Source organism: Rhinolophus sinicus, linkage group LG01 (genome assembly GCF_036562045.2).
Source record: "Rhinolophus sinicus isolate RSC01 linkage group LG01, ASM3656204v1, whole genome shotgun sequence".
Classification (NCBI taxonomy): Eukaryota; Metazoa; Chordata; class Mammalia; order Chiroptera; family Rhinolophidae; genus Rhinolophus; species Rhinolophus sinicus.
This window is the reverse complement of record NC_133751.1, coordinates 193,115,010-193,140,136: the sequence shown is the minus strand read 5'-3', so window position 1 is coordinate 193,140,136 and position 25,127 is coordinate 193,115,010. Positions and strand designations below refer to the sequence as shown.

Below are 25,127 nucleotides of genomic sequence, written 5' to 3'. Positions count from 1 at the left end.
AGGGGGAACAGGAAAAAGTCCAAGCTTTTTTCTCATGCTCACCCAGAGAGGTCAAGGAAGGCTTTGCAGAGGCAGTGACATTTGAGCTGAGTCCTAAGGAAAAGTAAGGTCTCTGGGACGACATGACAGTTGGTGAAGAAGATGTTCCAAGGCAGGGGTATCAAGTACAAAGTAAGGAGGCCACAAAGAGCATAATGTGCTCGGGGAAACACAAGGAATTTGGGCTCAGCCATGGAAAGAGTATCTGGGTAGGGAGGGTGAAGGGGGAGTGTGGAGGTCAGGGTGCCAGAACATGAGTCTTCTAAGCCCCAGAAAGGACTTTGGACGTTGCCTGTGTGCTAGGGGAGCCGCTGAAGGATTTTAATCAGGATAATTACATGCTTTTTTTTTAATGGGCTCAAACTCAAATCCCCACAGACATAAGAAACTTGACCAGTTTTCTATGAGTCAGCAGAAATTTACAACTGGGACAGGGATTTATGAACTTGGGACTCACTGATTTCTCACGCTTGTGATATGGTACCCGGATCTCAATGCCAACGCACTTTTCTGCTAGTTGGCTTTTGGTATTAAAGAGGTTTGGAAACTGAAAACTACAATCCCTGACTCTCTTGCAGCTAGAGTTTCAGGTGGAACCTAGGTTCCACCTCTCAGATGTACGTGAGAAAGATTTGGGAGGTGGTAGTGAAGCAGAGGCCATGCTTTTGCTGTTTCTGCTCTTTCTGTGTCAGGGGCAGTCTGGAGCCATTAGCAGAGATCCAAGCCCAGGGACCACTGGTTTCGTGGGTATTAAGAGGCAGGAGCAGGGAGGGCATCCTTTTTTCTTTTTTTTTTTTTTTTTCCCAGCACAGACCCGGGAGACGTGGAGTAGCTCCCTACCCATCCTCCTGAGTGTGGGCTATCTGGTGCTCCCCAGGCTGGGTGCTCTGGTGGTGTCCTAGGAGTCATTCCTGTAGGCCTCGCCTAGCGCTCTTCCAACAATTTGGGCAGCACCTCACTGCTTCCATCTAAGCACTCTCTGTTCAAAAGAGGGTGCTGCTCTCAGTGCCCCCGCGGGAGTCGCTGCAGCTCCTACGTGGGCGGGGTCTCAGCCAATGCCAGGTGAAGCCAAGGCCTCTCCAAGAGGTCTGGGAAAGCATATGGTGTTCTCGGTCGCCATGGAGGGAGGAGACTCTGCCTCCCACCAAGATTCTTAAGTGGGAAGAGTCTGCTCCTCCAACACAGAAAGGGGGTTGGCTTCTGGGTTGTCAAAAAGAATGACAAAGGTCTCCAATTATCAACAAAAGTCCCTTTATTCTATATTTTCCCCAAGGATAGTAATGTGACAAGGGCGTGGCCTTTTATGCAAAGGGAAGATATGAAAAATGATAAAAGTGGCAAAAGCTCAGGGTTCTGTGGGAGATGCACGGAGCTTCTCCAGCCTTTGGCATCTGGGAGCACCCATTTTGCCCTCCTCATCTGAGACCCAGCAGTGGCCAGGAACTACTTACTATGCCAGGGCCGGGCCTCTGGGGCGGCAGGGGCCCCATTCAGCCCTGTCTCTGCAGGAAACGCAGGCCCACCTTCTTATGGGGAACGAGGACAATGCGGGCCACACTCTTCACCTCCCCTGTCTCAGGGGCCAGGGCCACCTCATACTGCTGGATCAGCTGGGAGGCAAACGCATACGGGACAGTTACAGTCTGTGATTTCCATCCATTGCCCGCCTCTGCACGCTCCCACCCTGTACCTCCCTTCCTTTCCTCTCCACGACTTCCTTCCCCGCTCTCTGGCCCACACATCTCCTGCCTCTCCCCACTCACCCTTGCCAACAGCAGCTGCATCTCCAGCTCTGCAATCCTACGGCCCAGGCAACTCCGAATGCCATAGCCGAAGGGCACAGAGCCGAACGGGTGTTGGACCCCGAGGGTATCAGGCTGACTTTTCTTCAGCCAGCGGTGGGGCTGGAAGCTCTCTGGCTCAGGGAAGACGCTGGGGTCCCGGGATACCACATAGTGGCAGAACACAAACTGGGTCTGCAGAGAAAGAAGGGGCAGCGTATCAGCTTAGGGCTATGGGGTACCCCTGGGAACCCCGGCTTTCTCACCCCACTCACGTTCTTGGGGAAGAGGAAACCACCAACTTCAATTTCTTTTTCCGTAATGACCCGGGAGTTGATGGGGACCACAGGGTAGAGACTGCAGGGAAAAGGAGGTGCAGGCCTGCCTCTGGATCCAAGGAGGGGCAGAGCACCCGCCCCTGCGATCCCCTTTCGCTGGTGCCCCAGGCCCCTCTTCCCATCTCAGCCCTCCCTCAGCCCACCACCTCCACTTCCCACGCCTGTGTCCTCCCACACACAGACCCTGTGCTCCCGGGAACAGCAGCCTACCGCAGGGTCTCCTTCAGCACAGCTTTGAGGAGGGGCATGTGGGCAAAGTCCTTGTGCTGCGGGACCTGCCCGGCTGGCACCACGCCCACTATCTCCTTATGCAAGGCTGCCTGGATGTCCGGGCTTTTTGAAAGATGGTACAGGGCCCACGTCAGTGTGTTGGACGTCTGGGAGGCAGAGTGAGAGAGGAGTGAGGAGGGAGTTCTAGGAAAGAGCCAGGTGAATGGGTGCGTGCAACACGTGGGAGAAACACGAACTTGCACAAGTATGTCAGACTAAGACGGGAGTGCATGGGCCTCCATGCTAAACGCGACTCCACAGTGGGCCGAGGACCAACGATGGAGAATCGCATTCTAACAACAGAGGAGACTGTAACAGAGAGAAAGCCAACATGACAAAAGAGACTGGAAAGAGATCCTCCAAGAAGATGCTTGTGGATAAGCTCTTCAACTCTCCACTTAAAGTACAGCATGAGAGAGTTGGATTAGATGTGAGATGAAACTTCCCAGCTGTCCGAGAGACTCCAGGAGGTGACAGATTGAATCCCTCTTACAAAAAGACAATCCCTGCCTATCTCTGTTGGACTGAATGACCCTGTGGGGACAGAGTCCCAGAGAGCAGTTTCCAGGCTCTCGGCCTCACGTGGACAGGTGCTGGCTCGGGTAGTAGATGGCCATCAGCTGTAACCAGTTAGCCATTGGCCACTGATATAGCTGCCGTAGCTATGCTGGCAAGGGAGTTGGTTGGTTGGCAGAGAAGCGGACGGCAGAGTGCGGATCATGTGGCTCCTGCTTCCTGTGTCTCCAACCCAGCCGGCAGTGAGAATATAGCGGTATGACTCCCCTATCCACGGCTCCGTCGGTGCTCCTTTTTGGCCTCACCATATCCTGCGTTCTTGTGCGGGGAGCGGGAGCTGAGTCCCTGCATTACAGACCCCCTTTCAATTTTCCTTCTAGATCTACATTCATGTTACATAAAGAGAGGTAGGGACCTGGAGGGAAGCAGGTCAGGTTCAGGTGGGGGATACTGGGGAACTGGTTCAGGATGGGAGCTTGGAGCCCTGGTCTCCTCGCCGGCCCTCCCCACGCACCGTGTCTACTCCAGCCATGAGCAGCTCGGGGAGGCTGCCCATGGCCTCATTAGGACTGAGCTGTCCGCTGGTCAGCAAGAAGTGCAGGTAGCCAGATATCTGGACCCCATCTGGACCCCTTGTCTGTAGCTGGGTCTCTATCTCCTTGAGTTTCTCATCAATTAGCTTCTTCCCTACAGGGACAATGGAGAGCAGGGGAAGACAAGGTTAAAAGTCCTGATCTCCAAGAACCAAGAGCCATTCTGACAACCGGTAGCATGAGGGTAAAGGTTTTGGGAGAGACTATTAGTGTATCGACCCTGGGACTTATCCCCCAACTTCCTTCCTTGGAATCCTCACCAAAAGAGAAGATGGTGTTCCAGCCATCCAGGTATCGCCCCCAGAAGGGCAGCACAGGACGGGTCCACTTGGGGAGGAAGGTGGCATAGAGTGAGTTCTGGAACATGAGCCCAACAGATCTGACGAAGATCGCGGTGTCCTGGGGGATGGAGGGTTCCAGGCAGCCAATACGTTTCTCAAACAGGATGTAGCAAATAGCTGGCAGGGCACAGAAGCCATCACAGAAGGCAGTGCCATGGCACACAGAACCCAGGGGGCTTTGAGGAGGGTGAACACAACCTACCTCCAACCCCTGCCCACCCAGCCCCTCTCCCAACAGGTACCTTCCAAGGCAAAGTAATAGAAAGAGTGAGCCATGTCAGGCACCAGGTCCCCAGAAGCGCTCTCCGCCCGCTGCTGTTTCAGTCTCGTCATGAAGCTGTCAATCACCTCATTTAGAACATCTGTGTAGAGCGCAGCCTCCGCTGGCTTTAGCATCCGCTGGTTCAGAACCTGGCGCAGCTGGTACCAGCGCTGTCCTTCCCTGCAGGGAATGAAGGGGCAGCACAAATGTAAATATCTGAAGGGAGTTAGAGTAGAGGGCACCTTCCCACCCTGAGACCCCCACAGAGTCTAGGAAAATCTCAAACTCCTAGATCTTAAATCATTGACCCAACTTTCAAATGATAGAATCTTTGAATCACAACTTCAGAATCTCACTACCGCAGAGTATGAGTGGTTAAGGCGGGCATCTAGACTCAGATTTCCTAGGGGCAAATCACAGGCATGATGAATACTGGCTGAACTCCCCAGTGCCTCGGTTTCCCCTTCTGTAGACTAGGAATAATAAGAGTGCCTATCACGGTAGGGTTGTTCAGGTAATTAAAATGCTTCGATCAGTGCCTGGCATGTGATGAAGGCTTAATGAATGTTGACTATGGTTCTCTAAGAATGCTATCACTTCAGGATCTTCTGTATGTGGAATGAGAAGGAGCTGCAGTAGTTCCAGTCCCTCTGTGTGGAGGATGAGGAATAAAAGGGGTGAAAGTTAGGGTTCCTGGGGTGCTCAGATCCCTGACCTTCATGCTCTTCTTAGCTCAGCGGGGCCAAAGGGGACAGGGAGCGCCTGGCTGATGCCCCAGACCTCTCGCCACAGCCATCCAGTAGGCGGCTTGGTCCCCATTTTGGTTAGACAGGGAAGCTCACGTCAGTGGGTGCACGCTTTCCATGGAAGGGGCTTAATGTTCAGGGGCTGCCCCCACTCTCAACTGTCCCCCAAACCTGTTACCTTTCCTAAGCAAGCTGGGGACAGGTCCAGTTTTTATAAGCTAGTTACAGAATAACAGGTACAATGTGGTCAGGATTTAAGAGGAAGAGAGGAAACCCTATACATCCAGATGCATATTTGCATGTTTCTACATGAAGTAGGGAAGAATACATATCAAACTGTCAGGATTACTTAGAAGGGAGTGGGATGGGAGTGGTAAGTAGGGAGACAATATTTTATTATTGGAACTTTTACAGTAAATATTACTTTTGGATTTTAAAAACCAATCAAGTATTTTAAAAAGAAAAACATTAAAAAGTCTTAAGTCAAGAATCAGATTTTTTATTTTTATAAATTATTTATTTAAAGGAACCTCAAACCCCAGAAGTTTTCTTTATTATACTGGGGGAAACCTGCACAAACATAAACTAAAAGTGTTGCTGAAAAAGAAATGAAAACTAGAATAGACCCATTTATCGGAACCAGGTTATTGGTACTTCTCCAGGAGTAAAACTCTCCAACAGTAGGAATCAGATTTGAAGAACTTAAATGAGAGCATTTCTGTGGTTGATAAAATATTTCTTGGGGAAACAAGGCTCCATAAAATGAGATTTAAAAATATGTATGTAAAACAAAAAAAAAACCTTATTATCATAGTCTAGCAAAATAGATTTTCAATACATATGTTCAATATATGGTATAATATATTCAGGAAACTGGCTTTAGAGTGAAAAAGTGTAAGTAAATGACACAGAGATGTACATAATATTCAGCTCCAAATCTAAACCTGAGCTTTCAAGTCCAGAGGTGACCTGACTTGGCGAAAGGCCTGAGACCCAAATCTTGCCTTCAGGGTCTGACATCGAGTTAAAGAGCTCTTGAAGAAGAGTCATTCTCTAGTCTCTTCCCAGAACTTTGAATAAAGGGCCCAGGAATTGTTAAGTTCTGAAACTGTCCACCTGTGAAGGAACCAGAAAGGAAGAAAGAAAACCATGCAATGGGAGAATGAGTGTATAGGCATCAAAGACAGATGAAATGAAAGAGTTTGTTTCCTTTCCCCAAGTGTCAAGACAGTTAAGTGCTTGAATTCCAGAATCAGAGATCTATTCCACCACTCTCTCATTGTGTCACCTCTGGCAAGTGATGCAAAAACCTCTCTAGGCCTCAGTTTCTTCATCTATAAAATGGGAATAATAATACTATATCTCCTTCATTGGTGTGTTGTGAGGATAAAATAAAGTAATGAATATACTAACGAGACTAGCCTGATGTCTGGCATGTCATAAACACATACTAACTTATTATCATTGTTGCTGCTACTACTGCCACCATCAGGATCCACTTTAATCCCTTAAGAAACAACTATGACATGGACATCAAGCAACTAGGGAAAAGAAAAAGCTATTCATTGTTCTTGGAGCTCTGTTAACATACTATAGAAAAAAAAAAAAAGTCCGTCATATATCCAATCACAACCTGTGGCATTGGGAATAGTTTATCACCAGTGATTCTCAATTATTTACCTCAATTGGCATATGGGTATATAACAGACTCAGCCCATCCTTCAATTTGTCACGGTCAAAATAATCTTAACTGTTCTATGTACGAGATATAACTTGAAGACTGACACCTACACCTACCTCTGTATGTGGAGAGCATCCATGAAACTTATACCCAACACAACTATACAATATATAATTTGGGAACTACTTAAAAAATTTAATTGAGCCCTCCCAACTAATATGGTGATGATGTTTTTTTTCAACTATAAACAGATATGTCCCCTCATGACTTGAGCCAGTATATTTTCAACCATCATGTAGAATAATGGAGCTGGAAAGGCCCTAGAGTCACATTGGAGATACTCTAGTCCAAACTTCCCATTTTACCTATGAGAAACGTAAGGTTTCTCATATGTAAAGGGAAATTATTCATTTGTCCAAAGTCATACAATACATGTTTATTAGTGGAAAAGCCAATGAATGCTCCCTGGGTTTCGGCCCATCCCAACCACTGCTTTCTAGACTGAGTACCAGGTTCAGAGAATGCAGGGAGATCCTACCCTGCCCGTTATCTACCAGCTGCCCAGTGCCACTGTCCTTGGGACCCTGCTCCAATCCCTTCAGGCCCCAGCTCACATGGTGAAGGGGCCATATTCCAGGCCCTCCTGGTCCCGGTGCTCCTTCCATAGATCCATGTCGTTCCGTATTGGGTACTTGCCCTCTTGTCGCATCACTTTCTCCAGGAGTGGGGCACTGGCCAGGTTCACATGGGTCTTGGGCCCTACGCGGGTTATCCATATTGGACCATACTTGGCCTTGCTCTGCACCTGTGGGGTTCAACCAAAGCTGAATAACCATGGCCCAGCCAGGCAGGCACTTCCTGGAGAGGAGACAGGGTGGAGGTGTCTGACGGCCACCCTCCAGAAAATGGGCTGGGCAAAAGCACAATGTGTAGGAGGCAGGCCCTGGGATGGCCTATAGCTCCAAAAGGAGAATACTGGGGAAAAAAAGGGAGGCGGGCACACAGGAGTTAGAATGTTGAGTAATATAGCTGGTGGAACTGGGGGGAATTGAGGTCGTTGGAGGAATGGGATTTTGGAAAAATGGGATATGTGGCAAACTGGGGTATATTGAGGTGTAAATATTTGGGGTCCAGGGTTTTAGAAAACTGAGCCCTTTGGTAGGTATGCGTATGGCTCCTTCATAGAAGCATTTAAATCTATTACAGCTTGCTGTCATCTACAAGCTGACAATAAAATATAACAAACAAATGAGATGAAGATAATTACATGAAATGAAGATAAATATCTCATGTAATCAACAAGGAAAAAGGAACACAATTAGAAACTCTGGGAAAAACAAGAAGTTGAATGAGAAAGTCAGAATCCAAATATGAAGTCAACTCTGTGGTGTGAATTTTTTTTAATAAAAATTATTAGTTGTGTTAAGTAGCGTAATTTGCAAATATTTTATCTTAGAATTGCTAAAGCATTTGAAAATTGATACCCATAACACCTATGAAATTGACATTGCTATGATGTTTTTATACTTGTGGAAAATGAAGGAGAAAATAAACATATTGTGGTTTGGGGGAGGTAAAACTTAAAAAGAATCCACAAATATTGAGACTAAATTTACTGGCTTATTTACATCTACAAACTAAAAGAAAATGAAACACAGTGGTATCCCAGGTACTTCATCTTTCACAACCTGTTACTAAAGAGATTTTAAGAGGATCAGAAGCTGCTCTAATAGAGACATTAGGCCAAAGGACTTCTGTAAAAGAGACATCAAAATTATAGAGATCTATCGTTCTAACTACAGAAGGATATTTCACCCAACTCACAGTCTAGAAAAACACGTCTTCCTGGGTCTTACTATTGGCATTAACAACTGGATTCTCCTAGGATCAATGCAGCATGATTGCCGTCATGTTACCCAATCGTCCAAAGTCCACCCCGAACTAACGGCTCATTCTTCCAGTTCATAGGAAGGCAGCCTTGACAAGCCCCCAGTGTCCATTTAGGCTTGTTTCCACTTCTACCTCCCAGTAATGCCTGCCAGTGTGATATGATTTTTGAATAGTTGATTGTAAACTACAGTGATTCCTGGAGAGAAACAGGCATATTCATACATTACCGGTGGGCGTCTAAAACAACACAAACCTACATGGAGGCTAACTTGTTAATATCTGTAAACACTACAAACAGATTTATAAGCGAAGTATGGAATATCTACATAATGGAATACTGTATCACCTTAAAAGAGAATAAAGCAGCTCCTTGTGTACTAATTAATGCAAAGGAAGACTGTAATATGGAAAGAAAGATAGCCAAGATAGATTGCTAAATGGAAAAGTATGATATCGTTTGTCTAAGAAAGAGGGGCTAAATAACAATACATAGCATTTGCATTTGCTTTTATAGAGAAACAGTGGTTTGTTGCGTCAGAAACTAAAGTGATTACTTCGGGGAGGGGACACCCATGGGAGTGAGACTGTGCGATGCAGACCTCATTTTATGGTTTTGAGTTTTGAACTGTAAGAATGCGTTCAAATTTCTTAAATCTAAAGGGGGAAAAAAGAAAGTGTTTTCTGAAATGATAAGTCACCCACCATTGATGAGGTAATTCCAGAAAACAGGAAAGCTTTGCTGAACCTCTGAATTCATGTATATACTCCTTAGATTTAGAAGTGTCTTAGAGTCATTTCATTTATTTTTCTTAAAGTTTCCATTTAAAAAAAATACTTATATGTCTATTTTTTAAAAACTTTTATGTATTTTAAGTGTGTTTTTCCAGGACCCATCAGCTCCAAGTCAAGCAGTTGTTTCAATCTAGTTGTGGAGAGCGCAGTTCACAGTGGCCCATGGGGGATCGAACCGGCAACCTTGTTGTTAAGAGCAACGTGCTCTAATTAACTGAGCTAACTGGTTGCCCTATTATATGTCTATTTTTGTCTACTGGATTCCTTAGGAGGATTATACTAAAAGGAAGCTTAATTTGTGTTTTCTGATTGGTTTATTTAAAGTATTAATATCAAGTATTATTAACAATAATTGCAAATATTTCCATGTAGCTTAGCGTAAACCAGGCAGTGTTTTAAGCATTTTATTTATTATATTATCTCATTCAGTCCTCACTACAGCAGCATGATATACGAAGTTTAACATTACTGCAATTTCGTAGATGAGGAAACTGAGGCCCAAAGAGATTGCACAAGGTCACTTTACTGGGAAGTGGCAAGAGTCAGAGTTCAAACTCAGACCACCTGACTGGAGGCCATACTTTCTACCACTTACTCTGCGGATCCCCGAGAAAAGTGACCATGTCTTACTAGAAACAAACTCGGGCCTTTTGAATCTATGTTCTATTTAAATACAACTGTGCAAGAACTCAGGGTTTTTCATGGCACTGTTGATTTTGGGGGCTGGATAATTCTTTGTTGTGGGGAATGTCCTATGCATAGTAGGATGTTTAGCAGCCTCCCTGGTCTTTACCCACTAGCACCTCACTCCCTCCCCACGAGTTGTGACAACCACAAATTTATCCAGCTATTTCCAAAATATCCCCATGGGGGTAAAATCACCCCAGGCTGAGAACCTCTGCAATAAGCCTAACCTCTTAATATGTCTCTTAATTATGTAATTTTAGAGGACTCTTTTTAAGAAACAATATCTCATTTTGAAGAAACATTTATCTGCAGTTTGGTTTCTTTTCCTTCTGTTAAGTTCAAGTAAAATTAATTACATGTCACATTTTTTATAAAAATGCTAACAGGGGTTATCTCTGAGTCACAGTTTACAAATAGTTTATTTTCTTCTTTATACTATGATTTGTTTTTCAAAATTTCTACCATGATCTTGTAATCAAAAAACAAAAATGTCATGTTTCAAAAGACTAGATCAATAACCATTTACTCGGGTACTAGCTTCTTGCCTGGAATCCAAAGTCTCTGGGACCACTTCCTGCCTGTCAGCTTGGAGGTTTCTGGGACATTTCCTTCCCCCTTTGCCTAGATCACGCTTTCTTCCCTTTTCCTTTGTATTCCTCTTCTCAGTTAGTTTACTCGGTGGAACCTAACAAGGATCTATTTATGTAAGAACTTATTTTAGAAAGACACTGGGATACTTGCTGAGAGATACGTGCTGTGTCTGTACGCCTACCATCAGGCCGTAACCTGAGCCGGTTAGTAAGCCCTAAGGTCCTCAGATAGGTCTTGTCTAAGCACCACTTCGCAGAACACAGTTCCCTAAGGATACTCTCCAGGATGAATAGGAGAGCTGGCCTTAGTCAGGTGAAGCGCCAGCGAGGGAGAGAGTTGAATTCATTCATTAAAAAATATGATGGACGTGTTTACTGATACAGAAAAAAAATCATATTTGTTTTTTAGTAAATGGCCAGTTACAAAAGAGAATATATGGCATGCTTTCATTTTTAAAAACATATATATGTAGATGACACACGGAGAGTGTGGAAATCTATTCCCCAAGGACAAGCCCGCAGGGACGATGCTTCCTTACCCCAAGACCATGTGTATCTTTATGGATTCATTTCACAAATGCGTATCAAGCAACTATGTATACAAGGCATTTTGACATGGGCAGGATGTTAGGAGTATGGAAGATCTAGATTTTCTTTTTGTGTCTTTACATTTTCTGATTTCTCAACAATAAACACGTATGACTTCTGCAAGTTATTTCAACTAAGTCAAAATGACACTTTCTCATAAATGTGGTATGTAAGCACAAATAATTAGCATGTAACTCATATTTATGTAATTTTTTAAAAACAAGGGTATTTTAATAGAAAAAAAAGGTGTCTGTCTCCTTGTCATATGTTTTTATCTCAGCTCAGTCATCCACAGCTGGCAGTTCAGTTGAGGGGTCAGGGAATAGTTGGCAGTAGATTTTGTTCTAGGTCCAGCCCAACACTAACAGCCTTTGTCACTCTGTTGGGTAATAGCTCTGCCATGGCACCTTCCCAACCTGCATGTATCCATGTCCACAAAGGCTTGAAGCCAGCCGTCCCTGAGTCTGCAGGCTTAACGCCCCAGATCCTCCCTAGAACACTACAGGACTGGATGCCTGCACGGAGCTGCCTTGAAGCCACCTTGCACTCGCCTCCCTATGTCCCCTAGGAGGTTGTCATGCATCAATTTCTCATGCTTTGTGGGTTCTGATGGAACGTGGGTTTTCTGCCCCAACCCCATCAGAAAAGAGCTGCAGAATATAAAACGGACTCACTGCAGTCTAGAAAGGGCTCTCAACAATGGAGTACCCCACAACTTGCATTGCAGTTATCTGGCCCTTTTTGTTTCGGGTTGTCCTTTTGCGTGGGTGGGACAAAGAGCCTGTGGAACTGGCACCTTTGGCTTGTTCTTCTTCCAATCTCTATATACATAATCAACTGTCTAAATCTAAACATGGCCATTGTGGCTTTTCGGGAAGAATCCGTTAGCCCTTGACTTTGCCTTGTCTAATGGGTGAACTTGACACATGTGGTGTTCATCAAGGGGACTGGTAAAGTTCCAATGCTCTTTTAGAGACCTGGGCCATGTGGCCGGGTAGGAGATAAATCAATTCCCGTGATCTAGTAGCACATGATGTGGCTAAGTGTGTGTGTGGAGGGGGGGGGAAGGTCTTCCCACTGGGGGTGGTGCAGGTCAGGTTAGGAGCAACACGACTGGCAGTGCAGTGGGGTCGGGGTCTTCCTACAGTCCTATCTATTTTGTCAATAAGTGGCCACTGAAAACTGAAAGTGCAAAACTGTGCTTTCTGGTGGCGCTCCCCTGCCTCCCCCTCCCCAACCCTGGAGTCCCTGAGCTTCCAGGCAACACGGAATTCCTGAAGTGCCTGTGTTAAACCGTTTGGTCTATGTTTGGGGCAAGAATTGCAGTGAGGAAAGAACAAAAGGAAAAGTGATTCTGGGAGTGAGAAGCCTGAGTCCATCTCTCCTACATATTGTTGCCAAAATGTGAACCCAGTAATGAAATGTTTAATTGTGCGCATTCCTAAAGTGTTAGGAAAATTCCTCTGATGTCCACAGTTTTCACTGTACAATGATGTGTTGATTAGCCAGGAGTGACTGGTAAGCCCCAAGGTGGTCAGCTGGTCGAGTGGTTTCTAGAGACAATGTTGGTGGAGTGACAACACTGAACCCTCTGGCAGGCAAAGAAAAACTGCTGTCTTTTACCAGTTACAAAGCAGTATGTTCCTGACATAAATGTTGCTCCCTGCTCCTGAAGACTGACTCCATGGGGTTTTTAACTCCTTCCTCCCCAAAACTGATAAGGTCACAAGATCCTTTTGGAAAAGACAACAAGACCCCACAAGCGACTATCGAGGTAAGGAACAGAATCCTGGCAGGCAGTAGCAGACGGGGTTGCTGATGTGTTTAGTGCCAAGGGGAAAAGGGTCTTTGACCATTGTTCCTGAGAACCCTGCTGAGTTAGTTGTATTGGTGTTTAGAGTCAAAGAGGAGAGGGTCCCATAACATTTTTAAAAAGTGTTTCGTGGTTGTTCCTTACCCTTCTGTATCACCAGGAAATTGAAAGCACTTTGCTTGGACCGGTGGCTGTGACCATAGATAAAATATTTCCTGGTCATCAAGGGCAGTCAGTTCCTTGGAGATATACTGAGGTTCCTTCTTATAAGGAGCAGGAAAGGAGACATTAGAGATAAGTTTGGGCAAAAACCTAACGAGACACTAGCAGTGAGGCTGCACGAGCTGGCTGATGAGAAAGCCACACCAGCTCTGCTGGATGAGAACGAATGGAAATCAGTTCGTTACCAAAAGACCAGCCACGAACAGCTTAGCCGATGAACGAGCTCGGAGGAAGAACAGACCTGGAACCGACCCTCCCCTGACAGCCCTCATAAGAAACCAACCTTCCCACACCTTGATTTGGGGCCTCCAGTACTGTGACAGAATGCATGTCTGTTGCTTAAGCCACTTAGTTTGTGGCACTTTGTTATGGCAGCCCTGGCACACTAACACAGGGACAGAGTGTAGGAATATAGGCGTCCAGAATGTAGGACCATATGGACCTGGTTAGTATGCCAGGGAGTCTCCAAATTGGAGATTGATGGTTTGCCCGTGAGGGACATTCTCTCTCGCTAGCAGGCATGAGAGGGCCACAAAACTGAAAGATCCAGGTTGTAATGAAGAATCCCCAGTCAGCTTTGGCATTTACTGTGGACAAACAGGAGAGCCAAGAGGAGTTAGACCCCCTTGCTGGGGTCTGGCAGTTGGGATGGTGTTGATTCAATGCCTTCACACCACCCAAGTCCCTCTTGCCCTAAGGAGGGCCAGGAAGCTTACGCACTGGCCAAAGAGTGCTGGGGACTTGATGGCAACCAAGGTTGTCAAACCTTTTCAACATCGTTTCATTGCAACGTTGATTAACTCTTGTTAATATCAATCAGCCCATAGTAAAATTGGTTTCATTATAAGTTATTTCGCTTAAAATCTGAGAACCTGGCAGCACATTTAGTGGGGACTTACTGCATGTATATAGACAGATTTATTTTAAGGAATTGGTTTGTGCAATTGTGGGGGCTGGCAAGTCTGAAATTTGTAGGGAAATTCCAGCAGGAGTCAATGTTGTACTCTTGAGTCTGAAGGCCATCTAGGCAATTCCTTTTTCTTCTGAAGACTTTCGGCTTTTCACTTAAAGCCTTCAACTGATTGGATGAGGCCCACCCACAGTATGGAGGGTAAACTGTTTTACTCAACGTCTGCCTTCACAATAACATCTCAGCTGATGTTTGACCGAACATCATTGCCTAGCCAAGTTGACATATAAAAGGTTCACAGTGGATGAGCCTTCTCGAGCCAATACACACTCAAGTGGTTGTAATGGATACTGCTGAATGTATTGTGGGAATAGATGTGCTAAGTACATGTAATTCTTGATTGTAAAGGACGTTCCCAATGCAGAAATGCCACATTTAGAACGGTGGTAGTGGGTTGAGTCGACCACCAGGAGTCTACCCTGTTCTGTCAGCTCAGCCACTGGCTATCAGTAAAGTAGTAAAGAGTTGAGGGAAAGGGAAGGGGCAGAAGGGAAGAACACTGTCTTAATCAAAGAACTAGTACAGACAGATGTGCTTAAGAAAACTATCCAACAGGGAGGATCCAAGATGGCAGAGTTAGATAAACCCTGTGCTTGCCTCTTCCCAAGACCACATTAAAATTACAACTAAATTATAGAACAATCAACCTGGAGAACCACCTGAAGTCTAGCTGAACAGAAGTTTTATAACTAAAGATATAAAGAAGAAGCCACATGAAGACTGAAAGAAAAATTTAAAAAAAGAAAAAAGAAAACTATCTGACGGTACAGACTTTCCTTCTGCTTGGGCCAATCAGCGCTCACGAGGCTTTTGAGCTACTATCCATGACTAACAATTCTGCAGACTGGAGCCTGTGGCAAAAATATGCAGCCATTTAGATAATGGTTCTCTAGTTTTTTGGGTATGACGTGTACCTGATATCACCCCCCAGAATTCTCCATTTGAGAGAGCTGGTGGACCCTGGGAGACTGCCGAACAAAATGTTACCATACTGTTATGTCCCTATCACGAGATGGGTCATAAACGAGAACATTAACAAAGTGGGATTTGCCTAATAGGCAATATGTGGAAGTGGTATTTCCAGGAAAAGAAGCAAACTAAGCATGAAGGTGTTGGCTGTCCTCCAGAAGTGCTGAGTCACATGCAGGGTCTATGCCACCACCTCACGTTACTTGGGAGGTTCGGTACACTGAGGTTCTCGACAAAGCTAGGGTACACTGAGGACTTGGTGCATGCATTAATCAGCTAAATTCAAGGCCATGGGTGCACTGAACTGCTGCTGTGCAACCCCAAAGAAAACTATCTACACTGTGCATGGAAAAGAGAAGTCTGTCCAATAGGCAGAGATGGGAGCTGTGAACTGCAGTCCTTGCCCTGGAAAAGACCTCCCAAGTTGCCCCTTGTTGCATTTTTACTGATTCATGGTGGTATGGGCTGGTGCCTGGCAGCAGGATGCCTAGATGGTCAACTCTTAGCCTCTTTAGGGATGAACATTATGGCAGCAGATCACAAAAGAGCCACACCCCCTTTGTGACCCAGGTGGATGCTCATGGAAAAGGTCTCCTTGGATGAACGTCAATGGAAACAACGAGTTGAGGAGACCTGTGGTGGCCACGTAAGGACCATGGCCACCTGGATACACCATTTCACAGGGCATGGTAATCCATCCATAGTTCAAGACTGGGCCCCCGAAATGAATGACTACAGCACATGAAGCCAAGGAAGCCTGGCGAATATGCCCGACGGCCAGCTACACAGTCCAGTGGTAAAGGAAACTTTGAGGCACACAGTGAGGGGTACCAGACCTGGCCCGTCCTGGCAAAAAGACTATATAGGTCCCCACCATCCTTTCAAGGGTACGTATTGACTGCAGCAGACAGCTTTTCAAGGTATGGCACTGCCACCTCCATCCACACAGCAGATGGGAGGGAGCTCACTATTCAAAGACCCTTCCTCAAATGAACTGTGCTACATGTTCCGATTCCCTAAAATCATCCAATCAGACAGTGGTGCTACCTTTGCACTAAAAAGTACCCAGCAGTGGGCAGCTCCCTGGGACATTCACTGGCCCTTTCATACCCTGGATCATCCACAGGCAGCAGGTGCCACTGAAAGACGGAACGGACTTTTAAAGGAGAAACTGAAAAAGATAAGTGGACAACCAAGGCTCAGCTCCCAGTAGAGCACACTCTTCAGAAAGTTAGTTTGGACTACAAATGTGGCAATTCACCAGAAGGGCAATTCACCGTTTAAGCAGAATTTTTCATTGTGAGTTGGGGAGGTGGGAAGAAGCCCAGATAGGCTGTAAGAGAACCAAACTACTTCATTAACTCTTCTCATTCTATCACACCTACCTCTTCTTCCCACAGCTACCCCTTGGGAAATGAGGCAGTTGGAATTTGCAAATAGCAAGAAGAATCAGGGCGTGAACTACTTTGATGTGGTGCTTCTTTTGCCACTGGCTATGCTTGCTGCTCTGGGGCAATCATGGATATGGATGATCATGAATATGAGGTGACAACTCCTCAAATAGTCCTGGTGTGGCCCACATGTCAGGGGGTGGGAGATATACCAGCACGGCACAAGGCATACAAGGAAGAAACCACTGAGACACCTCAGGAAACCAAGGCTCCTAGGAGGGTAAGACACAGGAGGACTGGGACATGGAGTGAAGTAGTCACTGGCCGGACAGAGGTTACATTTCTACATGGTTGTGGAAAGAGAGGGACACCTCTGGCTTATGGGACATCAGTGGTCAACCCTGATTGGTTAGCGGTGAAGGGAGGGACTATTAATCTCTTTTTCTCAGCGCTTGTCTACAGGGCATCTGGCCGATTTGACACAGACTGCTACCACCCTCCCTCAACGTGACTGCTGGCCAAAGAGAATGTGAATCTAAAAACTCTTAGCAACTTCCCAAGAGCCACTGACGTCAGAAAGGATCAGCCTCCACTAAAGATGACAGAACAAGATGAACATTCTGAACGGTTGTTCAGTCTCTTTAGCCTCACCCTGTCCCTGTTGGCCTTTTTTGTTCATTTGTCACAGGTTGTTCTAAATTCTTCAGCATGGGTGGGAACAAGCAATCATACTGCCAGGACTTCTGGGGGCCAGTTAAGGGGAGGTATGTGTGGCACCTCTAGTTGCCCTCCCAAGGCGGGGCATGGCTGCAACCTAAACTCCAAACAGGTCTAATCAACCTACAATGGATCATGGTTATGGTGACTCATGTGTTGTTGCCTAAGACCGACAGAACAGATTTGGCATGAGATCCTATCATTAAAATATGAATATCGATTTGATGGGCCCCTGAGAATTTTGAGCTGGATACGTGAAAGGTCAGGGTGGAGCTGCAGGGCAACGTTGTACATATCCACACGTGCAAAGATTCGAGCCACACCTCCAGAGCTCAAAACTTAAGAGTTTTGGTAAACCAGGGCAGCCACTATGGAAAACAATATAGAGGTTCCTCAAAAATTAAAAATAGAACCACCATATGACTCAGAAATTTCAGTTCCAGGTATTTATCTGAAGGAAATGAAAACACTAATTTGAAAAGATATCTGTACCCCTATGTTCACTGCAGCATCGTTTACAACAGCCAAGATATGGAAGCAACCTGAGTGCCCATCCATAGATGAATGGATAAGGAAGATGTGGTTCATAGTTACAATAGATTATTACTCAGCACTAACTAGGAATGACATCTTGCCATTTGCAACAATATGGATGGACCTAGAGAATATTATGCAAAATGAAATAAGTCGGACAGAGAAGACAAATACTGTATGACTTCACTTACATACAAAATCTAGAAAAACAAAACAAATGAACAAACAAAATGAAACAGAAACAAATTCACAGATAGAGAGAACCAACTGATGGTTGCCAGAGGGTAAGGGGAATGGGCGGAAAGGGGGAAGGGAATTAGAAGTACAAACTACCGGTTATAAAATGAATCACAGGAATGTAACGTACAGCATAGGGAATATAGCCGTTAATATTGTAATAATTATGTACGGTGCCAGGTGGTTGCTTGACTTATTGGCAGTCACTTCGTAAGGTCTATAAGTGTTGACTCACAAGATAATTATACTATTAGTTGATCCCAAAGGCTCACTGTGGCTAGCCCACGCCAAGGTCGATAACCCAAGGTAGCCCATTAGGGTCATTACCTAAACTCTAGCTATATTGCCTGGAGCACACTAGTCTACCTCCAAGGCAAGGGGTGGTAACCTAGGGTGTGCAGACAGGCTGGGGGTGGCGTGGGGTGGAGAGCTGAAATCCCATGCAATAGATTGTGCATAAACTCATATTTTGCTGTAGCGAAGTGCCATAGCTTTCAGATTTTCAAAAGGTTGGGAACCCAAACAAATTTAGGCAACTTAGCTTTGGGTTGTGATAAAGATTCTCTCCTGAACTACATTCTAGCCAGGATCCTCTCAGCCCTCTTCCCCACTAGGCTTCCACCTTGACCTGTAGACTTGAACACTAACCGTTTCTAACAGCTCCGGGTCACCTCCCCAGGATGACCTTCACTCCTAGCATGAAGCCCCCTTTAAAGGGCCTGCCTGAGGAAACTCAAGGCTGCCAAGAGAATTTCCTGTCTGTTCCAGACAACACCTGAAGATTGGGCCCCCGTTTCCCAGTCTCTGTGGGAGGGGAGGGGCCTAACTTCAATAAGATTAGCACCATTTAGCAAACACAAATGAGTGTCACATGGACCAACCCCCCACTTTCTGCTTTCTGTAATTTTTCACTTCCCTGACTCTCCCCCAGCTGCTCCCCTTCCCCATTCCCTCATGCTCCGTTGAAAACGTCCAGTCACCTCTGCACAAATTGGAATGGAGTTCATCTCTTTGCCCTGCTGTCACTCGTTACTGAATAAAATCTGTTTTCACCACTTTAACTAATGTCCAGCTGTACTTATCTTTGACAGTTGTGTGTACCTTGAAAACTCAGAAAGTAATACTAAGCCCCAAAATGGAAACAACCCACACATCTATCAACAGATGAGTGAATGAACAAAGCGTGGTGTATGCCCACAACGGAACAGTATTCAGCCATAAAAAGGAGCACAGTAGTGATACGTGCTACAACATGGGTGCACCTTGCAAACATCAGGCTCAGTGAAAGAAGTCTTTCCCAGCAGACCACATATTGAATGAGTCCATTTATATGAAATGTCCATAACAGGCACATCCATTGAGACAGAAAGTAGATTAGTGGTTGCCAAGGGGCTGATAAGGGAGGTCAACGGCATCGGGAATATAGTCATTACACAGGGAGGGGTGGTGGGGGCAGCGACTGTTAAAAGAGTACAAGGTTTCTTTCTGGGGTGATGAAAATAGTCTAAGATTGACGTGGTGATGGTTGCATAATTCTGTGAATCTACTGAAAACCATTTAATTTATTGTTCAATGGGTGAATTGTATAGTATGTAACTATATCTCAATAAAACTGTTAGGAGAAAAAAAGAAGAACATTAAAATTCTCCAAAATCTCCCCCTGACACTGCCTTGCACTGTTTCATTCTCCTACGTAGTGACCTGTTTAGTTTACTGGTAGTGGGCTCCTTCAGCAGACTGTCAGCACAGCAAAACAACAGTAAAACCGCACGTCAGCTGCCCTGAGGACAAAAGTGAACTCACAAATACCAAGTACTGTTTTGCCAGTGTCAACAAATCTGTCCCTAAAAGCTGGCAGCCATCAGTGGGATAAACAGGAGAGATGCAACTGCCGGCATAGGCCACTCTTTTGCCTACATTGGCAGATGCCAGAAAGAAGGCCCATTCAGGGTCAAAGGTGAAGAGAAGTCCAGCTGGGACAGCCGTATCTTGGTGCTGTCAAAGTGCTGTCAGAGGTTTAGCCTCAACCCCTCATACAAGTGGAATTCACATTTCCAAGTGACAGAAGGTGCTAAATAATTAACAGCATTCTCAGGTTTTCCTTGCTCTAAATTTTGCCTTGAATGATCTCCTCCAAGATCAGACCATGCCAGCGGCACCATTTGGACTCAACGTGAACAAAATTACTTGTATTTTTATTATTTTAATATGAATCATTATATTTTAATCTGAATAATTAAAGATAACATTATAAACACCCAGGTACACACCCTCCAAAATTAACGTTTGTCGTATTTGCTTCGTATCTTTTTAAAAATGAAAACATTTCAAACACAAATTTCCCTTCTTATGCTATTCTTTGCCCTCCCTCCACAAAGCAACTACTATCCTGAATTTGAAGTGTATCCTTTCTGTCAATGTTTATGTATTTTACTACATATATGCATCCAGATAGCTTATAGAATTTTTGTGTGGTTTTCATTTTATAGAAATAGTATTCTACCATACATACCATTCTATATTCAACTTTGTTTCTGAGTTTTATATTGATACATAAAAGGCTTGTGCATTCATTATGACTGTTGTATAGTGTTCCATTATATATCCTGTTGATGGGCATTTAACAGGTTTCTGAATTTTTTATTTTACAGAGCTGCAAAAAACATGTTTGTGCATGAGTGCAGCCATTACTTCAATAATTAAAGAATGTCTGTTTTTGTACAAGAAGGCAGAACTGTTGTAAGTTTCCAGATAGTTGGACACCAAGAATTTCCTTCTGATTTTGCACTCTAGAGAAACAATGGGCTGAAGGTAGAGAAAGATCCAAGAGTGATCCAAGAATAGTCTTTGCCTGGGATGCGCTAGTATCCTGAGCATCCCTTTGCCTACAACATGGTCTGGGCTGGAGTAGAACAATGAGGGTATCCCAGGACAAGGAGTGGATGATCAGAACAGATGCAGAGCTGAAAAGAGGATATAGACACAGAGATGAACGTGAAAAGTAAGGACCCAGAGCCAGACAGAAGTATAAGAGGAAGGGCCCTCAGAAGACCTCAACATATTATGTTGGGCCAGGAGGCACTTGGTCAGACATCTTTTCGTCTTTTGTTCTCCATTCTTTTGCTGTTGAATATGCCCAGGCAGGGTGAAGCCAGAAGAAAATCTGGTGGAGGGCCATAGCAGTCCTGCAACAAAAAGTGAGGCTTGCTCCTAATGCTCAACTCCAGACTCCAAAACCCTTACACAGAGGCATCATTACCAATTTCTTGTGTGTCCTCCAGAGATATTTTATGGACATACAAACACATAAATGCATATATACCTCACACTCTTTTTTATCCACAAATGATGGCATATTGTATAGTTTTGCACCTCACTTTCTTCCCATCTCTTGGCAAGCGATTTATATTGAAACATATAGATCTGCCCTTATTCTTTTTAATGGTTACATAAAATTCCATTATAGAAATGTATTATAATTGATTCAATTAGTCTACTAGGCCATGTAAGTCATTCTAATCTTTCCCAATCAGAAATATTGCTACCTTAAATAAACTGGAGTATCTCTTTATCTGTAAGATAAAAATTCTGGTAGTACAGTTGATAAATTAGTATGATTCACTTTTTTGACTGTAACACTTAGTTTCTAATTTCCCATCCCTGAGGCTTAAAGGCAGTACACCTAATTCTGTTCTAGCCTCAAGGCGACAATGTCTGCCAGATGATACTGAAAAACACTTAAGCCAAGTCAGGGTAACTGGAGAATAATCTCTGGAAGGCTTGATGGTAATGTGAGTACTGGGTAAGAAAACCCATCTAATCAATGGCATTAGCCAAACTGAAGAAAGAATGTATTAACAGAATATGAGCGGCCACTACAAAATCCAGAAGAGAGGAGCCAAACAGCAAGAATTTGGCAGCATTTATCTCTCAAGAGAGAGACACTTAATCTAATGAACAGGCACCAGAGAAGCATTTTCAACCAGGTTTCTCCAAGGCCTGGATGAAATTTCCTCCCATACAATTATATTCCTTAAGTTCTGGGGTCCCTGCACACCAGCAGTCCACTAAGGTAGTTACTGATTTCTCTCCCCAGGTACCTACATCCTAGGAAGAGGATGAGGTGGATTAAAGATAGCCACAGATTCTTGACACCACCTTCATTAAGAGATGAGGTCTACCTCTTCTCCTTCAGAATCTGGGTGGGCTCTGTAACCGCTTTGATGGCTAGAATACTGTGGAAAAGATGCTGTGCCAGTTTCCAGGCCTGGGCCTTAAGCAACGCACAATGTCTACTTTCTGTCTCTTGGAACATTCACTCTGGGGGAAGCTGCCACTTCTGGAAGAAGTCTATCCAGAGACCACCAGGCTGTGAGGAAGCCCAAGAGAGCCACATGGAGAGAGCAAGAGAGATACTCAGCTGTTCTGGTCAAACCAGCATAGGCACTAAACATGAAATTAAAGGAGCCATCTTGGAAATTCCAGGCCTGGCAGAGGTGACATGAAGAAAAACTGAGGAAGCCAGCCAAAAGCCAGCCCCAAGGCCCTGACGTGTGGCCCCAATTGAGCCATCCTAACAATATTCAACTATTTGAACTGAAACCCCACTCCATTGTGAAGCAGAGAAGAGCCATTTCTGATGAGCACAGCCCAAATTCTTGACCCACAAAATTATAACACAATGTTGTTTTAAGCCACTATGTTTTGGGCTAGTTCGTTATGCAGAAATAGATATAACTAGAATAGGGAGTTTCTATGTGATGGAATATTATGATCCCTGGGAGGACTAACTTCTTCAGCAAAGAAACACATGGGCACTCCAGTCTCTGTGGGTTTGGCCAGGGTGGGTCAGTCCCCAGTAGTCTCTCCATGTGGAATGTGCCAACAACATTTAGTTTCTGAACTTGGAAAGCTAAGACCTGAAGGGTTAGGTTTCACCAATCTGCCCACCTCCCTCACTGTCTCTTTTTTCCTCTATCTTCTGTCAAACCACCCAGATGAGGGAGTTGAGAAGAGTCTCACGAAGAAGGTTACCACCAGATAGAGCCACTGCTCAGTGCCATTCACAGCCCTTTGGCTGCTATGTGGAATGTATTCACTTATCAAACAGTACTGAGCACCTCCTCTGTGCCCAGGGCTGTGCCTGTCACTGGGGAGGGCACAGAGGTGGGAGAGACACAGGCCCAGCCCTCACAGTTTCTAAGCCATGTAAACAGATGATGGTAAGAAACACGTGCACCTAAATATATAAAGCAAATCTTAACAGACACAAAGGGAGAAATAGATGGCCATACAATGATAGTAGGCGACTTTAATACCCCACTTTCATGAATGACTAGATCACCCAGGCAGAAAATCAATAAGGAAACATTGGCCTTAAAGAACACATTGGACCAGATGGACTTAAGAGATAGATAGAGATAGATAGAGATAATCTATAGATCTAGATCTCTATATATTGAACATTCCCAAAGCAACAGAATACACATTCCTCTCCTGTGCACATGGAATATTCTCCACGACAGATCATAAATAGATTTAAGAAGACTGAAAATCATAACAAGCATCTATTTCCCCCCACAATGGTATGAAACTAGACATCAATTAGAAGAAGAAAACTGGAACATTCACAATATGTGGGGATGAAACAACATGCTACTGAACAACCACTTGGTCAAAGAAGAAATTAAAAGAGACATCAAAACAATACCTAGAGACAAATGAAAATGGAAATACAACAGACCAAAACTTAAAGGGAGGAGCGCTTGGGAAAGGAGGCTGGGGCCTTGAACGTCCACGTGAGTGGAACGCTGATTCCGCAGGCCCTGTGGAGATTCCTGAGCAGGGGAGCAGTAGAACCAAACGTGCCTGTAGGGACGCTGACAGGGCAGTAGCGCATGAGTAACCGTAGGGCAGATGGCGCAGCAAGGGAGACCAAGCAGGAGAGTGCCCAGCCATCATTCCTTCCGAGGGCCACGACGGGGCTGTGCATGCTGCCAGCCGGCTGCGGAAAAGCAAGGAGGCTGACCTGGCCATGAAGCTGCTGGAGCTGCTGGAGCTGGAAACGATGTCCTCTGCGTTGGGCAGAACAAAGCCTGCCAGGTTCAGAAGGTCACGGATCATCTGGCCTTTGATGCTGATGTCCAGTGGAGAGTTGGAATGGAGGCTTTGGGGAAAGGATGCAGAGTGGTAAAAGCCAAAACTTATGGGGTGCAGCAAAGCAGTCCTACGAGGGAAGTTCATAGCAGTAAGTGCCTACATTAAGACACAAGAATGATTTCAAATAAACAACCCAAGTTTATATCTCAAGGAACTAGACAAAAGGAGAACTAACCCAAAAGTTAGTAGAAGGAAAGACATAACGGAGATCAAAGTGGAAACAATTGAAATTGAGAATGAAAAGACAATAGAAAAGATCAATGAAACTAGGAGCTGGTTTTAAAAAAAAATAAAAAATAGATAAACAAAATCTACACACCTTTAGTTAGATTCACCAAGAAAAAAAGATAAGAGGACCCTTATAAATAAAATCAGAAATGAAAGAGATGTTACAACTGGTATCACAGAAACACAAAGCATCATCAGAGACTGCTACGAACAAGTACACACCAACAAACTGGACAACCTACAAGAAATGGGTAAATTCATAGAAATATACAAACTACCAAGACTAAATAATGAAGAAGAGAAAATTTGAACAGACCAATTACTAAGAAGGAGATTTAAGCAGTAATCAAAGACCTCCCAACAAACAAAAGCTGAGGGCCAGATGGCTTCCCTGGTGAACTCTACCAAACATTTAAAGAAGGATTAATATCAATCCTTCTCAAATTCTTCCAAAAAGTAGAAGAGGAGGGAACACTTCCAAACTCATTTTACAAGGCAAGCATTTTCCTGATACTAAAACCAAACAAGGACACTACTAGAAAAACACAACAAAAAAATTATAGGCCAGTATTCCTGACAAATGTAGATGCGAAAATCCTCAATAAAATATTAGCAAACCAAATTCAGCAATGCATTAAAAGGATCCTATACCACGGTCAAGTGGGATTTATTCCAGGGATGTCAGGATAGTTGAACATTTGCAAATCATCAATCAATGTTATATAATACATTAACAAAATGAAGGCTAAAAATCACACGATCATCTCAATAAA

At 44.6% G+C, this 25,127-nt stretch overlaps 1 protein-coding gene across 1 annotated transcript in view; it reads right to left on the bottom strand.

Moving 5' to 3' along the window:
• Positions 1-1,268: 1,268 nt before the first annotated feature.
• CYP27A1 (cytochrome P450 family 27 subfamily A member 1) overlaps positions 1,269-25,127 on the bottom strand; it is a 30,204-nt gene continuing 6,345 nt past the window's right edge. Inside the window, exons 2-9 of the mRNA XM_019741793.2 lie at positions 7,182-7,372; positions 4,121-4,320; positions 3,798-3,995; positions 3,459-3,631; positions 2,369-2,535; positions 2,096-2,177; positions 1,803-2,015; positions 1,269-1,649 (exon numbers count right to left, since the gene is read on the bottom strand). Of these exons, the coding sequence (XP_019597352.1) occupies positions 1,530-1,649; positions 1,803-2,015; positions 2,096-2,177; positions 2,369-2,535; positions 3,459-3,631; positions 3,798-3,995; positions 4,121-4,320; positions 7,182-7,372 (1,344 nt within the window). The 3' untranslated portion in view covers positions 1,269-1,529. The remainder of the gene's footprint in view (positions 1,650-1,802; positions 2,016-2,095; positions 2,178-2,368; positions 2,536-3,458; positions 3,632-3,797; positions 3,996-4,120; positions 4,321-7,181; positions 7,373-25,127) is intronic.